Source organism: Tauraco erythrolophus, chromosome 9, assembly GCF_009769465.1.
Source record: "Tauraco erythrolophus isolate bTauEry1 chromosome 9, bTauEry1.pri, whole genome shotgun sequence".
Lineage (NCBI taxonomy): Eukaryota > Metazoa > Chordata > Aves > Musophagiformes > Musophagidae > Tauraco > Tauraco erythrolophus.
Genome location: NC_141473.1, coordinates 17,813,897 through 17,830,962, shown reverse-complemented (window position 1 = coordinate 17,830,962; position 17,066 = coordinate 17,813,897). Strand labels below are relative to the sequence as shown.

The following is a 17,066-nucleotide window of genomic DNA, read 5'->3' as shown; positions in this document are numbered from 1 at the left end:
TGTAATAACAAAGCATAGTAGAAAATAGCTATTAGGGCTGAAAAAACATGTTAAAGAGTTTAAGAAATTAGAAGGGAAACGATTAAGTAGTGTTGCATAGTAATGATATGGAAATACAGCAAATAAGTATAGATAATTGTTTTCTGGTAAAACAATCTCTTAAAGATAGCATAGGCGTCTGCTATAGGTATTTGTGATCAGAGTTGGGTACAGATTGGTATCATTATACTAGAGAAGATGACTGTAGGAAGTTGAGTGTTTCTTCTTCTGTTATGGGAGGTTTTATTTCCTGTTTAATTATCGGGGAAAAAAATGTTACTCACCTATTCCTGGACATGATACTTTGCAGACTGCTTTATCAATTCTGCACTAATATAATTCTAGTTTAGCTTTTGGTTTCAGGAAGTGAGATGAATGGTATAGAGCAGGTCATACAGTGACTCAGGATGAAAAAAATTCAGTTTTACTGGAAAGCTCAGAGACATCTGCATTAAGTAGGTTTAGAACTACTGTTGTAGTTAAGATGCAACTGTCTAGAAGCTGCATTCCAAGTACAGGGCAGACATCCTAAGGAGCAGTTCCAGCTCTCAATGAATGAAGCCAAAGAACGCTATTCAATATTAAGAATTTTGTTTTTTCTGTCAAATTTTGACTGACCAGCTGCAAAAGCTACAGCTGAAAAGTACGTTGTATGAATAAAGTTAGATTGCCAGAAGTCAGGCTGAATTAAGCTTTACAAAAGGAAATTAAAGTAAGTAATAAGAGATTTCTTAGCTGTGTAAAAAAGAAAGAAACAGGGCTGTCTGCAGTAAGAATTCTGTTGAATTTAAAGATAATCTATGTACTAAACTAGTGGTAGTTCTGGTACAGAAATGGAAATTTCCACAACCAAATTGGAAGCAAAACTCAAATAGCTTAGTACAATTGAACTGGTGGACCCAGATAATCTCTATCCCAGAAATTTTAAAAACTGGCACATGAAATTACAGGGCTGGTAACAATTATTTTAAATAAATTTCAAGTCAGGGTGGTACCAGATAATTAAAGAATATCAAACGTAATCGCTATACTTAAAGTGGAAAAAGTGACCTAAGCAACTACAGAACATGGTACTGTACTTACTCTGGACTTCAGTAGGGCATTTGATACTGTGCCATAATGGGAAATTAGCACTTCTTATGAAGAAGATGAAAGTTAGCACTAGGCTTGTATGGTGACAAGGAAGAGATGGCAGATTATGCTGAAGGGACATTAGTGATTGGGACCAATTGTATCTGTGATTAAGTTGTTACTGGGCCTGGCGCAGAATAAGACTGTATTACAGAAAGTTTACTAATCAGAGCATCATTTTTGTACCAGATGACCTCAAGGAATAGTTACACTTTAGGGATTAGGAAGGATTTATGATACCAGTTGGAGCACTTTGGTTGTGCAACAGGAGCAGACAAACTTAAGAGCATCAGTCTCTTGTATGAATATGAACCATTATTATACTTCCACAGCATAGGAGATGTATTTGCAACACACATCAAGCAAACATTTCCAGGAAATACAGAGAGGTACTAATAACAGAAAAAAGTTTAAGCTAAACAACATGCAGATTTCTATGTGCAATTCTCATAATCCATTTACAGTATGAAAGATAAGTTCAGATATTTAAATATGTGCAGAAAAGGGCTTGTAGGAAGGTCAAACACATGTCTGCTAACAAGAGACTAGAAAAATGTTAGATCTATTTCACACTCTTCTGTGCAAAGAGAGTTCACATACATATTATTACCTAATTTGTTTTTAGCTGTGAACTGAAACAAAGTCTCTCTTTGTAAGTATTACTTACAGAAGAGCTTTAGCATTTGCCATTATAAAAATATAAATTCTAAAAATTATAAAAATTCTTTTTTTTTTTTTTGCTCCAAAGTAGAGAGAGAATAAATTGCTGGATGCAATAATAATCTGTCTGGCTTCTAGGCAACAGAAGCCTGGAACAGCCCAGAAATGGCAAGGAAGACTGAAGGAATCTTTATTGTGCTGGGAAATGACCCAAACTGCCTTTGGTAGAAATTTCCAATTTCCATTGATTTATACATTAACCCTGACATACTTACTTAATTTTACTAGCTGAGCTAAGCCCCTGGCTACTTGATCTCCTCTTTGTGTGCGTTAGAGACAAACGTTAATTCTAAACTAATGAATATGCATTGCGTCTTGAAATAATCTTAATTCAAAGATTAATTTGAAATTACAAATTGATCACATTTTAGTTCAAAATCTGAATTATACTTACTTGGCAGCATTGAGGACTTTTGGAGCAAAGGCCTGAAATAAATATCAAGAGATTACAGAAAGGTCTGAGGAGATCTACTCAGTTCTGAAAATATTAAAACTGTGTATTTGAAGCATGCAGTGGTAGAATGTCTTCCATCCCACCCATTTGTCCATTAAGGGCCAAATACAGGTATTTAAAAAAATCATATCCCATTATCACTGACAATTAGGAATTTAAACATCTGGTTTAAATCTGTGTCACCTAATTAGAAATTATATCCTCCCAGGCTTTTTGGTGGTGGATACAGTATTTGGATGCATTTGCCATATTTTATTTTTTGCTACTGTGAGGCTTCAAGAAACAAGACTTTCAGAAAGCCACAGAAGGCTACAGAGAAAACAGTGCTTCCCTTTGAACTTCTCACAGCTGTGTTCAGACAGAACAGTAGGAACTGGTGTATTGAAATATTCAAAAGATGATGAAAAGAGATTTTACTTTTGGACACCACTTGGAAGGGGTGGAAGCGAAAGCTCTTGGCTGGAACCTCGTCGTCCTGCTGCTGTAGGTTTTTCTGTAGTTTGGGAAAACAAATTATAGAGTCAAGATTTCTTCAGAAATACGCTGTCCCAGATAAGAGAGTCCCAGTAGTTGTAGGAAGGTTACTTTTACTGTTATAACTTTCAGGGTTTTTCCTTACATGGCAGCTTGCCATCCTGCTGCTTTCTTTATTGCCTAGTGGCATACCACCAAATTTCCAGACAAATAGCTGTGCTGTGAATCCCTGCAGGAGCTCAGTGGGAGACTTGCCTTCTGAGAGGTGAGCTGTGAGACGCAGGGCAGGACGCTGGGGCAGGCTGCCTACCAGAGCTCAGCTGAGAGGTGCATCTGGCTGGCTGCATCCCACCCTCGCGTTAGGCAGCAGCTCCTGCTGAGTTTCTGCCTGGAGCAGCTGTGCCTTGCGCAGAGGCGAGACGCGTTTTCCGCCTGCGCGAGGGACTGGCTCTTGCCAGGAGTCGGCTCTGCGGGAGGTGGTTCTGGCTGAGTTCGGAATGATGCGCTGGCACTTTGCCTCCCTTCCCCCTTCTCCACTTTGAGGACTATATGGCATGTTGCTGGTCCATTATGCCATGTGTTACCCTGCCAGTAACCTCAATAGTTTTACTGTGATTGCTTGTAGAGAACAATGATATTCAGAGCAACCAAGGCTGGCCAGATCCAGTTCGAAACTGCTACAACCAAACCTCCCTCAAGAACATAGAATAAATTCAGTGTGTTTGTTTCGTGTTTTTTAATAAAAAGAAAATTAAATTCTGATAAATGTCAACTTTTTCACAGTAGTGGAGATAAATTTACCTTCATTTGCAGTTAAGGTCTCTCTGGAAGGTAAACATGGTTTCTGCAATAGAACAGAAGGAAAGCAAATATTAAATGGCATGTCACTTGTACAGAAAACGTTTATCTTTTTATATTTTTTTGTGAAGTAGTTTACATTTAGAAGTGACAGCATCCTGGAGGGATTAGGAGCTAGGGACGTGGTCATTCTGTGGAGAGCCTCTAATTGTATGACCTTGAAGCTTGGGATTTTGCAAAGCAGATTTGGAAAGAATCCCAGTTTGTGTGTATAAATAGACGGACAAAAGTAAAATCTAGAGATGCGTGCTCTTTTTTTTTTTTAAATTCCAATCAATAAGTTTATGGTGTAAAAAATGATTTCTTCTTATCTCAAGTCCAAAACCAAAGATTTCATCCTAAATACTTAAGAATCAAAATTTCAATGTTTTCGTCTTCGTCAAGCTATGCTCAACAAATGTCTGAACTCATTTCTTTACTGAAAGTTTAACTGTCAGTTTGGCTCACAGTAAAAACTGACACAACATTCCAGTTTTAATTATTTTTTCATTTTGAAACGATAATAAACTGTCAGTTTCAAAACATTTTTCAAATTAATGTCTTTGAAAATTTCAACCAGTTCTCTCACTTTCTGCCACAAAAGGTTTTTGGGATATTTTTCTAATGATGAAATACTTAATAAAAAACCTCTGACAAATTCTGAAAGAAGTCTCCCTTGAGCTATCACTCTTACAACAAATCCATGTTCTCCATGTGCATCCCTGTATATTTCAGGGAATACTTCCGAATGGCCTGTGTTCTCATTTACTTCTCATTTTATTCAGTTCTTGCACTGTGTTTATTGTTACATCCTAAAGTACTGAATCCAAACATCCTTTTAATCAAAACATTTTTCTACTTTTCTTTCTCAGCTTTCTCACCACTGCCTAGTTCATATAACTGCACTCAAATATCTCCTTTCTCTATCTCTTTCCTCTGTTCTTTTTATGCATTTATGTTGTACCCAAACTCATGATAAAATTAAGTTTCACAATAAATTAAAAATCACCTGTAAAATTATTGTTTGATTATGCAATTACAAGTCAACTTACTGGTGAATTTACTGCATTAGAAGTTTTCTTTCTGCAGATTGAAGGAAAAGGAAAAAAGAATATGGTTACTTAGCAGATATGTGAATTCATTTAGCAACTAAGTATCAAGTTCATTGATTCCCAAGATGTTTCTGGCCAAGATGGGATGCATCTTGTTATTGGATAGCTGTAGTGGTTAGGAAAAAAAAATAAAAAAAGAATACGGGTATCACATGTAATGTGGGTTTTCAGGAAAGGTACTTATGATATGCAAGGAAGCTACACCCTGTCCAATGCTTAAGATGATAATTTGGGTTGGCCAGAAGCATGTTAATGAAAAACACAACTTTCTGCATTTATAAGCCTGCACATGCTATTGTGCAGTATGTGACTAAATTAAGCATGGCAGCCAGCATTTGCCATCAATATCAGGCACTGAAGGGCAGTGGCACAGGCATGCAAGCAGTAGTCCTCCAGAAATAACAAAAGAATAGCTTCCCTTTACCTAGTCAGGATATCTTTCACGAACAGCAATAAAAATTACTCCTGAATTCTGATTGCCATAGGCAGGGATAGGAGTTAGCTCCTAATACACCTAGTAATTAACCCCAACCCTATCAAAGCAGTAGTTTTATTATTTTTTACTCACAGGCCCCTTGGTAGCGGAGATGGAGCTGCTCCAGTGGGAAACCTGGATTCTTGTGTGCTACTGAGGCTATGATCTAGAGATGCAAACAACATATTTAGTATGCAATATTGGCTGTATGAACAGAGGGTTTTCCTCACTGCCATTTCAATGTTAATGTAACAAAAGTAAAAAAAATATCCATTGGTTTAATTTTTGTCTTGACATGTTTTTCACTCTGATTATACTAGAAAACAGTTCAGTACCATTTCTTGCTTATTGCAAGAAAAATTACAGATAAAATTTACACTGACACACTCCACTACATGCTATATTAAGGTCACCGGGGACATATTGACAACAAATTCCACTCATATTGCCATGTTTTCAGTACAGAATACTTACTTTCATCATTATTGTTTGCTTCATGGTCCTGTAATGGAAAAATGTTACATTTGATGAGAAGCAATTAAAAAAGAAATTATTATTAAATAGGAAGTGCATAAATAAATAATCTGGTTTTGACAATCTGTAGTAATGTTTAAAGAAATATTTGTACAAAATGCATATAATATCCAGGACACTTTTCATCAGCTTTTATTACAGCATTTGAAAAATTTTAGCAAACATCAATCTAATTTTAAACATTCTAATAACCTTGAGATTGCTTGCTGTATTGAGAAAATTTGCCCTGAATTTTACAGCAAGACCTTTGGTTCATGTTTCATTTCTGAGCTGGAAAGCAGCAATTTTGCGGCAGATTTGAATATATTAAGAACACATTTTCCACTGGACGGAGGATACTGAATAGATCATCTTTCCCAGCTTTTTTTGGAGACACTTTCTTTTGGCTCCCACTTCTTGTCTTTTAGGGAATCAGACTTTCATATGATAAGTACCTTTCAAAGAAGCACTAGTTATCAATTTGTCCATCTCCATCCACCAGACTAATGATTTTTCACTAATGTTGGTTACAAATGCATCCGTTCTCTGTTTGGAGAGGTGTAATCCATCATCCAACAGTTGAGGGAGTGAGATATGGAGAAATTTTTCTCCCAGTCAGCCCACGCCTCTGAGAGGAACAAGGGTTACAGCTCTTAACATGATGATCAGTGCTGGTTAGTGTTTGGACTACGCTGGGTAATTCTTTCCTAGGCTGACTCTTGTGCCAAGCTGGGTAACTGCAAGTACCCAGGAAGCTGAATACAATCATAGTACAGATGAGTGTTTGGGAGCTCCATCCCTGGTGCTGTAACTAACTCGGTGTGTGGCCCCAGCAAAACGATAGTCTATCTTGATTCTCTGCAAAGCTAGGATGATATCCATCTCAGGGGTAAGCTCTGAGAAAGAATTAATGGAGAGGTATCAGCTGCAATGTAGCACTTAAGTATGTTCTGAAGCAGGAATATTCTTGTTAGTGCTGATCAGAGAGGGGAATTTCTGTCCAGCATTCTCCCTTCTGAAGGACTTATTTTTCTGATCTTATATTGGTAAGAAAAGCTGAGAAATCAAACCATTTCATAAAAGAGAATTCCTGGATTTGACACCACTTGGGAATTCTTCAGCATCCTGCAGGATACAGATCTAAATTAGATGGAAGTTGTGATGAGGTAGAAGGGAAACTAAAATACTGCTGCTGTTATACATGCAAATCCCCACCTCCCCCCAAAATACTTGGAGTAACTAGAAATTTAAGGATTGAAAGCAAGACTGTAAGATGTCCTTATACCACCTGCATTATGTTACTGTAGCATCTAATGCTATGGTATGACCCCAGACTCCTAATTTTAAGTGTCTGATTTCTCTATGTAGTTATTGGTAGACTGAATATTTCTTAAGGACGATTCAGAGCACTGGGCTAGGACAGAGTTTGATGCACATCTTTTGGCACAGATGCTGATGCAGTTATTGTCACCTTGGTTCTTGGTAGTTTGCTCCTCGTGCACACCCTCTTTTGTGCTCGCACAACTGTTAGCAGAGCTATGGTGTAGAACAATTTAGGGAACTCATCTGGCTGAAAAAGAACCTTTTATGCATTTGCTTTTGCCCATTTGCTGCAGTTAGACATGTTTCCAAGTAGTTTGCTTCAGAAAACCTTTGTTCCAGCACAGTGGAAGGGACAGACCAACAGAGGACAAGAGTAGAGGAAGAAGAGGAATGACTTAAACATAGCCTTAGGAACCCAAAGCTTGTAATTACTCCTTCATGGACTACATTTTTTAGTGATACTGGTTACTCAGACTACCCAGTCTGACATTTTAGAAGGATTCCATTTTCAGATATTATTAATCATTCATCATCTGATAGCAATGAGGCTCAAGGAAGGTGCTTCAGACTAGGTAAAAATCACCCATTGCTACTGAAAGTAATGTTCCTGGAGTTCAACTGGTATTTTTTTCGTAGAAGAAATTGTTTGTGTGGACTGAGACATATATCTCTGAAAACATTTCAAGTTTTTCTTGGATCGATACAGATGGCGAATGTACCTCTTTTGTCCAAAATATTAATAGCCACAACTACAATATTAGATCAATCTGATATTCAGTCATCTGTTTCTGTTATTTAATCTAGATAATAAAAACCATCCATCCATCTCCATGTACATACATAAAACACAGAACAGCCTAAGTCTAACACATTCTTTTATAGTGGCACATTAATTACTCACTGCTTTTGGATGAAGACGATTTCTGGGAAGAGGCAAGATATTTCTGGAAAATATACACAAGGAGATTAGTAGGATTTACTTATTTAATTGCTTGGCTAAGATGAGAGAGGAGGAGGTCTGCAGTAAATGGATTTGGTTGCAGCTATGCACCGCTGCAGTGGTTGTGGTGATGCTTTGCTGTTAGTGTGGACCTCTTCCAGAAAAGCCTCTGTCCTGGACCTCGGGTCCCCTGCAACTGTGTACAGGACCTCACCAAACACCGCAACACACACCATGTTGTGGATGCCACCTGCTCTTCCTGAGGCATATGGCCTATTTTGCAGAGCAATGTCCTAGAGATGAGACAGTGGTTACAAAGAAGTTTCCTACGCTTCTGGGGACAAGAGTGAAATAGGCTGCATACTGTAGTTCCCTTTGCCTTCTTTTTCTCCAGAGGCCTGGAATATAAATCATGGATTTACTGTGGCTAGCTTCTTTACAAGCAATCCTGCATGCTGTCCCCTGCAAAAAATATCTCATTTGCAAGGGTGTAGAGGTAGGTACAGGACTTTAAACTGGCTTTCAGAGATGTTTTACCCCTGCACAGGATCTCTAAAGGGATATTCAAGAAAATAGTATCCACTTGGCAAATTGGCTAGAATAGAGAAGTATGTAAGGAAATGAGACCTTTCAATTCCTATCTTGTCCCACAATCTGTAGCTATTTATGTGTCCTGACAATTGCTTATTATCTGAGGGCTACACTACAGAGAGAAGAAAATTTTCTATTTGCTATTGATATAAGCTGCTGTTGACTTACCTGGAAGTATCCAGTTTAGGTGACACTCTAGTCATGCTGTGCACATGCAAGTGCTCTGTGTTCTGAGAGCATACAGACGGAAGTGGCTTAGTGAACCTAGTAATAAAACATGAATTAAGAATGGAAAACTATATTTAATGACAGTGCATGCAAAGAAAACCTCTCTTTCTCCTCCCCTACTCCTTCAAAATTCTAAAAAGTACCCTTAGGAGGCATTTCTTTTTAACATGTATTATGCTTGGGTTATTGAAAGTAACATAGAATTGGATGCCAATTTTTGTGTAGACAATCTAAAGAGAGAATTACTATATGTATATCTTCTAGAGAAAGAATTATTAAACATATAGTATCTAGATGAGAAAATGTATTTTCTGACAAGTTTTAAATAATACACACACATTCATAGTAATGGATTACCTGTTTACCAGTGGTGGTGATGGCTTTTCCTGTAAGAGAAAGTGCACTAAACTATTGGGTCACATTTTGATTTAATAAAATACACTTATATGGTCCTATTTATGTTATCACAGCAATATCTTATTTTTAGATTTCTAGTAGAACTCTGCCTGGTAATCTGTACTATGATAGGAGAGGCGAGAAGTCACCACCAGTAAACCTGTGAAACTTTGAGTACACTGCTTTGGCTGTATGTCATGTCAGTACCAGCAAGTAGAAAGAAAATTACTGTGTAAGAACTGTCATTGCTCCTTTGCTGCAGTTCTGCTTCTAGAAAGCATTCCTTTAGGCTGCTGCTTCCCATACCAGACCACTATCACATAGGACCAGGATATTCTTCCCTTCCCATTTATTCTGTTCTGCAGACCTTTTGAATTGGTTTGCTAGCTTTTCTGTGAAGGAAGTGTCAGAAAGCTTTCAGTGCAGGCAGAGATTTGTTCCCATTTTTCCCCTTTGAAAGACTGATCATCTTTTTTTTCACAATCACATTTATTCCCTGTCTGAGGGCAACATGAGTCAAACTACAGAAAGTCCTTACCTCTTCTTCAGGAACCTCGTAGACTTCTATAGAACAAGGAGGAAAAAAACGTGTTCTTTGGTTAGCAAAAACATACTACATGTTACCAGAAAAACAGATCAGAATTTCTATCGATTGTGCTTCTGCCTCTGGAAAAGCAACTGAGAAGTTGCTCAGAGCTTGATTCTGCCTCCAAAACCCTGGGGTAGCTACACCCCTGGTCTTCTAGTGAAAACTTCAGGAAAAGTCCCAGCAAGTTTGATAAACAGTCACCGTATTAACGGACTTGCCCTCCACCTCACAAGCTTTTTTTAATTTTTATTTTTTCTTTTTTTTTTTTTCCCCTCTAAAGCAATATGAATGCTTGCGTTGTGTAAACCTGGGACAATTTGGAAAAGATGTGTTGTCATACCTGTGATAGCATTTAGCCTTTCTTTGACTCTGGGAGGAGAGATCAGGCGAATCATAAATACAAGCTGGCTCATTTGCATGGCCAGCATCCATACCTGACCTCTGTCCCATAGCTGTATTCTAATTCACAGATACTAAAAGCCAAAACCACCAGCATCCTTATCTACGTCCAGTTTCTTTAATGAAAACTGAATTATATTTCAACAAATTTCGTGTCAGGATTCCTTACTTTCATTGCACTGAAAAAAGTCCGAGTTCCCACCAGGGGGAGATGTTTTATATTTTTAGTAACATCTGTCTAGAGCTGGTTGTTGCTCGACACTGATTTACAGAAAGGCTAAGACTGAAAAGGGCATTTTAAAATGTCTGAAAAGTAACTCACAAAATCTTAAGTCATTCAGAAAAAAAACTTCTGTAGTTTATGACTTGAAAGCTAAACACGTTGCTAATGAATATGCAAAGACTTTTAAAGAACTGTGTGATCAGTCAGTAAAGGTACAATCCAAGCAATTAATGACATGATGATGATGCAGAACAACTCTGATTTCGCACAGCTAAGAAAGACTAAGCAAGTATCTGCACTTACAAAAGCAAATATAATTCCTCTTATTTACGTCTGCTTTTGTTTATTTTTTCCAAATAAATTGTTCTTTATAGAACGTAAACAAGAACACTGTTATTAAAGAGCATGTAAAACATCAGCCTATATAAAATTTCTTTAAGGTTGAATCGTGATGTGGTTTTTAAGTATTGAGTCTTGATTCCTACAGTGAAATGAGATTACTGACATACTGAGTCCTATAATCAAAAAAATCCTTTTCGCTGTATCGATCCATTTGTGTTCCTCTGCTAGAGCAAAAGACTAAACATAATTAGTTTGAGGCAAATCACTTGTTCTAGTTTTATTCATGCTTAAAACAGATTTGCTACTCAACCTAGCCAAAACAACTGCTACAACACAGAAAAACCTAGAGAGGGACATATTTTTGTTTTACTGAAGTATGTCATATGGTTTGTGTTGTGAATACATCAAGTGTAATTTAATATTCCTCAGTCTTAGATTATTTTATTTTAACAGTGATACAAACTCCACATACCTTGCACATCAGAAGATAGAGAAGGCTTTGGAGAAGTAGGGGGGGCTGACTTTGTTGTCTTCATAAATCTGTTCACAGGAGCTAAAAACATTTTATTCATATACATATACACTTGTGCACGTGTGTGTATATACATATGTATATTTACATACATACACATACATATGTATTAAAAAACTAACAATGTAGCATTTGTATATTAAGAATAAATATTCAGTATGTCCAAGCAATAGCCTTTTTGTGTGACCTTGAACAAATCAACCAAGGCAGAAAGCAGCTCTCATTTTAAAAGGGAAACATTATTCAGTGTTCATGCCTTGCTGAATAGGTTTGATACTGTCAGTAACATCAGAGAGCAGAACTACATACTCTTCTGTTTACTTTTCACCTTTGGACTGTGGTAATTTCACTCTCCAGCTAAATATATTTCAAATAGTGAGGTTAAAAAAAAAAAAATAAAAAAATCAAAGTCTGTCTCTATCTACTGAAAATATAAAAAGGCTTGTTCTTCTCCTGAGGCACTTCAGCAAACAGAGAATTTTAATGCTGTGGCTCCCTTGGATGAGAAACAAGATCATATACCATGAAAGGCTTCCTGGTTGTATGAGGGCTGAACTTTGAAACAACTGAGTGAGAGAGGCAGGAAATAAACATGGCTTCCAATAAAGTTAAATATAATTTTCCTTGGCCTTGTCATGGGCCAAAGGAGCCAACTGAATTTTGCAGGCGGCGTTCTCTAATAGTTACATCTCCACTCTTTGAACCCTAGAAACAGATGTTAGTTTGATCCCTTTTTTCCCCACTGTTGTTCCTAACAAGACAATAATTATTAGCTTAAATGACTAAAACTCACATCTTGTAGGTAGTGACATGTTGCTTTCTGTGGGTTCAATATAGTTATCGTCGTCATTGTCCACTGGCACAATGTAATTATCCTATGAGAAATGCAGGACAAAAATCTGCCAGTTAAACCTCCATCATATCAACAAACTGTTAGGATTGAAGCCCTGGCAGCAGGGCTTTTAGTCTTGGGGACTAATTACTCCAGTTCTAACTGGTGGATAAAAGCCCTCCCTTCCCGTTGGTCCTGGGATAGCCTTTGAGGTTGCTTTCTCCCCATTGCCTGCAGGTTGTTACAGATGAGCAGGAACTATTCCATGGTCTAAAGAGTATCCTTGATACTTGGAGTAGGTAGATAGCCACTAGGAATCAACACGGTAACTCACAGGGTGCTGCTCGTGACGTACAAAATGATTTGTACCAGAGAGGTCAATAAAGAGGTCAGGCCATGGCATTACTGAGTAGTCTATCTTACGCTTGGTGCAGGGTCATCAGTCATTTAAACTGTCAAAACAAGTGTATCCATGAACATTACCTCATCATCACTACACTCCTTAGGCTTGGGTGGTACTTTTGGTTTTGCAGCAGGAGATGGCAAAGGCAGGGATGGCACAGATGGTTTCTTCGGTCTGGACATGGCTTGACTGGGTGTGCTTGGGAGAGGTTTGTTGATGGGAGGAAGCTGCTGGTGACTTGTGCGATTGTCTTAATATGGAAGAAAACAACAGTTTTAGTAAAAACTAGACATTAGCCTCTGGATCATCTTCTACTACTTGTGCAAACAAATCTTTACTGTTGCTGCAGCTCAGGTCAAACGGCAGACGTGAGTGCATGCTGGTCCTGATGTTGAGACTTGTGTATGTACTGGTCCTATTTCATCGCTCAAGGCAGCAACTTAGTCCTCTGTATCAGGCTGCAAAGGGTGCTTAGACACTGACTGTTGTATGGATAACTGTTTAACTCCTTGGGAAAAATGTGTTGTCTAGGTCCTGTAGTCCATTAGGTAGTATGTCCTGTGCCAGTATTAATTTTGGTCATAGGAAGGGAGAAAACATATCTGACACACAAGAAAAACAGCTGTTAAGCACAAAGCATGGGACTGAAACAAATTACGCCAGGTCCTCTGGGGTGTCATTTTAAAAATTCCTCTCCTTTTCAAAGAATACATAGGTGAAGTGCTGATAAACCTCTTTCTATGAGTACATATGTAGCATTTTAGCATTTTGATTATTCTATAACCAGTAAGTCCTGTAGCATACAAAAATGAAAGCAGGTATCATGCCAATGTTTGTTTTCCCTATGGCCCAAATCTCCATCTAACTGATGCTAACTTTCATTCTCTTCAGTGTGATCTGCCCATCACTGAGAAGCATCAAAAGAGGAAGAAAAAAATGCCTTTATGCTGGACTGATGTAAATAAAATATTGATCCTGACCTGCTTTTCAATGTATTTATCCTCCTCAGTATCAATCTTGATGGACAATATGGAGTGAATATTTGGGCTGCTTTGTTCTCTGTTTTACTGCTTTTGAAATAATGATTTGAGATACAGAAAAGACAAGGAACCTATCTAGCCTTACGTGCTTGATCTTCTATATAAATTCCTGCATTAAGTTATGCATGTGAATCTGGAGCAAAGTTGGTGCTATCTCCCATACCTTTGCTTGAATTTTGTCGTTAGTAGATGTCTATCAAAGTCTCTAGGACACATATTAAAATTCTAAACACCGCTAGCAGCAATACTAACCTATTTCATGCTGTAATAACAAATCATATCCCTGAAAGCTGAAGACCTGATTTTCAGAATGAAAAGCAAACTCTTGAGGAAAGGACAGGTTAGTCCATTTGAGGCCACTTCTCTTCTGGTACCAATAGATAAGCAATTATCAAGCTGATACAGCCAACTATTCCACAGCTACCTGCATATTCACCCCTAGAAATAGGGAATGCAGAGGGAATCTTCTTTTTCTCCTGCTCACTTGGAGGTGGCTCATAGCTGTCATCAGGATTCTCTTCGCTGGGGACAACATACATCTCTGAGTCAGAGTGGTCATCCGGATTTTCATAATCACTGTCCTAGAAAGACAGAAGTTCCCATTTCTCATCTCATAACATACTTACAGCTTCATAGCAACATATGACACAAATATCCTTGCAGGAGTGCAATTAACTAAATCACAAGAGCGCATCCTTGAAAGACACATTACACTCCCTTTAGTGCTTCCTCTCTAAACAAATAGGCACTCCTGTCTGCTTCCCCTCTGCTCCTCCCAGGAGCTTCCTGCTTCCTATGTCCTTGCTATCTCCAAGGAGTCTTTTCACACCAAGAGCTCAGTCTTCAAATTACAGACCAACAGCTTGGTTCCCTTCACAGGACAGTTCCCTCCTGGTTCCATCTGTGACTCCTGATGTGTCCTGCCACTTCCTCTCCATTTCCTACTAAAAGAGTACTCAGGAGCTAACTCCTGAAGGAAACTAGTCACTTCAGGCTGATGGTTGTACAGTATGGCAATTATTTTACATGGCTGATGGCCATGGCTTTCTTCATTCTAATGTTCTCTAAAACCTTACCAGAAATTTTTCACATTTAGGAAGAAGTGGCTTTCCCCTCCTCATCTCTCCCACCCCCAAATAGAAGATCTTGTGGTTTCTGAAATTATTGTTCAGTTTGAAAAGTCCCTCAAATTGATGCCATATGCTTACTAATCCAAAAAGCTTAGCATCCATGGCTACCACTGACATTGCTTCTAAGTGTATTTCTAAGTTGAAAGTAAAAAAAATTGAGCTGGCTAAAAATCAGTGGCTACTTGTAAATAATGCTAATGTCACAAATAAGATAACACTTCAGTAGTATTAGGTTCAACCACAAGCAGATGATTTGAAAATAAACTTCTTATTGCTTGTGCTGAACTACATGCTACAGTGACATCCTACTACCCCAAAATATGTACTTACAAAATCATCTGACCATTGTTCCTCTTCATTGTCTGCATGTTCTAAACCAAACATTAGAGTTATTTAAGGAGAAAGAAGAGTGAACATAAATGTTTATCTTAAGTATAGATTGAAAAAAAAAAGTCTATCATATTCCATTTAAAAAAAAAAAAAAGAGCAGTCAAAATTTCCTAAACAGTTCAGAGCAACACATCTGGTTTAGATTGACTAGTAAGCTAAATGCCTGCTTGCTTGTTTTTAATAAGTTGTTTCAGAACTGTTGGAAAAGCATTAGAAAATGGCAAACTGCACATAGTCTGACAGCAGAGTGTGCACTTTACCCATAGTGTTCTGCTAATGCATCTCATTTTTAAGTAGGAGCAACAATTTCTACATAATGGAATTATCGCTGACCTCTGGTCCTTGGACTTTCTTGTTTCTTGGTTAAAGCTCTGAGACAGCACACTAATTACAAGTGTTTATGTTAAACACGGGACAATTATCTGACAACTTCTGAACTCTGTCCTCTTTGCTCCAGTTTTCATCTTTGTTTCCTTAACAAGATAGCTGTTAACTTGTAAAAATGGGCATGAACTAGTTTGTGGGCAGCGCTGTACGATAAGCAAACGTAGTTCTACCTTCAAGATGGTTTATGATGTCATCTTGTCACATTAATAGTATTAAGAGTCTGAATCTGTGATGATCCATTTGTTCATTTTTTTCCCTATTTACTTTCACATCACAGTTTCTGGCAGAGGGGGGCCACGTGTGAATTCTCCTCCGTTCAGTCTACCTGCAGAACCCTGGTAAGTACTGATTTTGAAAGAATAGCTACTTGCTACTCTTTTTTTCATGCTGGGACAACTTGCCATGTTTTGCTTGCCTCTGATTTCAGAGGTGTGAAATACCTTCAGAGTTGTTGATAATGTTATATTGTGTTCTCATTAAAAACAAATTACGAGGAAACGTATAGCTGAAATAGTATCACAGTACCTATAAGTGTATAGGTATCAAATATACGAACATGCAGTTTAAATTTCCATTAATACAGCCTTACCTGAAGCATAATCCCTTTGTGGCAGACTTGGTGGAGGTTTTTTTTTTAGCCTGTAAACAATAATTATTACATTTATGATCTTATAAGTAACATTCACTAGAACGGAACATTAGCTGCACACATAAAAAAGCTGATAACAAAAGATACCTGCAGCAGAAGAAATAAAGATTACCATCACAGATGCTTAGCAAATATCTGCAGGAGAATGCTTTGAAAAACTAGAAAGAGATAAGAGATTAGAATCTAATCTGAGATTTTTTTTTTTTTTTTTTCCTGCTAAGAATATATTTTGAAAGAACAGCTTCCTTGCCCACCCACTCTCATTCCCAATGCAGAAACAGATAACATAGGGGTCAGAGATACATGCACATCCATCTGAAAACGAAAAATCTGTTCAGGCTCACAGAGACTTTGCTAAGACTGTGGCATAAAAAAAGTGTTGCGGCACTCTCCAGACATATTTTTATAACTATCATTTTGGGTACACTTTATTTTCTGATTACTGTTTAAATGCATACCAGGTCTCTCAGGGCCAGATTCTGTTTCCACTTACTTTTTTATGGTGTTATGTCCCTTTTTTTAGTAAATACTGTTATAACGGCATTTGTAATACCAAGTGAACCAAAAGGTAGTTTATAGAAATAGTGAAAGGATCTTTGTGGCTATACATATACATGCATGCATGTATATATTTAGCAAACAGGAGTATACATGTATGTAATATATGTGCATACACATATATATGTGTACTCCTGTTCATACATATATATGTAAATTTGTGTGTGTATATACACACACACCCGTTTGCTAAACTGCAGCTGTCCAGAGAAGACACTGAATTACAGCCAGTTGATAATATCAATTATTTCATTACCCTGTAAAAAAAGAGAAGAATTTGGGTTTAAAGTCAAAACAAATGGTGCATGTGTAACATCAGAGGCCAGACTGATGTACCTGAAGAGAAAAAAGACCCTTTT

General features: G+C 37.7%; 1 protein-coding gene across 1 annotated transcript in view; it reads right to left on the bottom strand.

Annotated features, from left to right (window-relative positions):
- Positions 1–17,066, bottom strand: part of BLNK (B cell linker) — a 109,456-nt gene that overhangs the window by 10,579 nt on the left and 81,811 nt on the right. Inside the window, exons 6-21 of the mRNA XM_086616423.1 lie at positions 16,090–16,139; positions 15,054–15,094; positions 14,018–14,174; positions 12,634–12,803; positions 12,112–12,193; positions 11,259–11,339; positions 9,772–9,797; positions 9,195–9,223; positions 8,778–8,873; positions 7,980–8,022; positions 5,717–5,744; positions 5,336–5,408; positions 4,708–4,738; positions 3,620–3,662; positions 2,762–2,837; positions 2,285–2,316 (exon numbers count right to left, since the gene is read on the bottom strand). Of these exons, the coding sequence (XP_086472549.1) occupies positions 2,285–2,316; positions 2,762–2,837; positions 3,620–3,662; positions 4,708–4,738; positions 5,336–5,408; positions 5,717–5,744; positions 7,980–8,022; positions 8,778–8,873; positions 9,195–9,223; positions 9,772–9,797; positions 11,259–11,339; positions 12,112–12,193; positions 12,634–12,803; positions 14,018–14,174; positions 15,054–15,094; positions 16,090–16,139 (1,058 nt within the window). The remainder of the gene's footprint in view (positions 1–2,284; positions 2,317–2,761; positions 2,838–3,619; positions 3,663–4,707; positions 4,739–5,335; positions 5,409–5,716; positions 5,745–7,979; positions 8,023–8,777; positions 8,874–9,194; positions 9,224–9,771; positions 9,798–11,258; positions 11,340–12,111; positions 12,194–12,633; positions 12,804–14,017; positions 14,175–15,053; positions 15,095–16,089; positions 16,140–17,066) is intronic.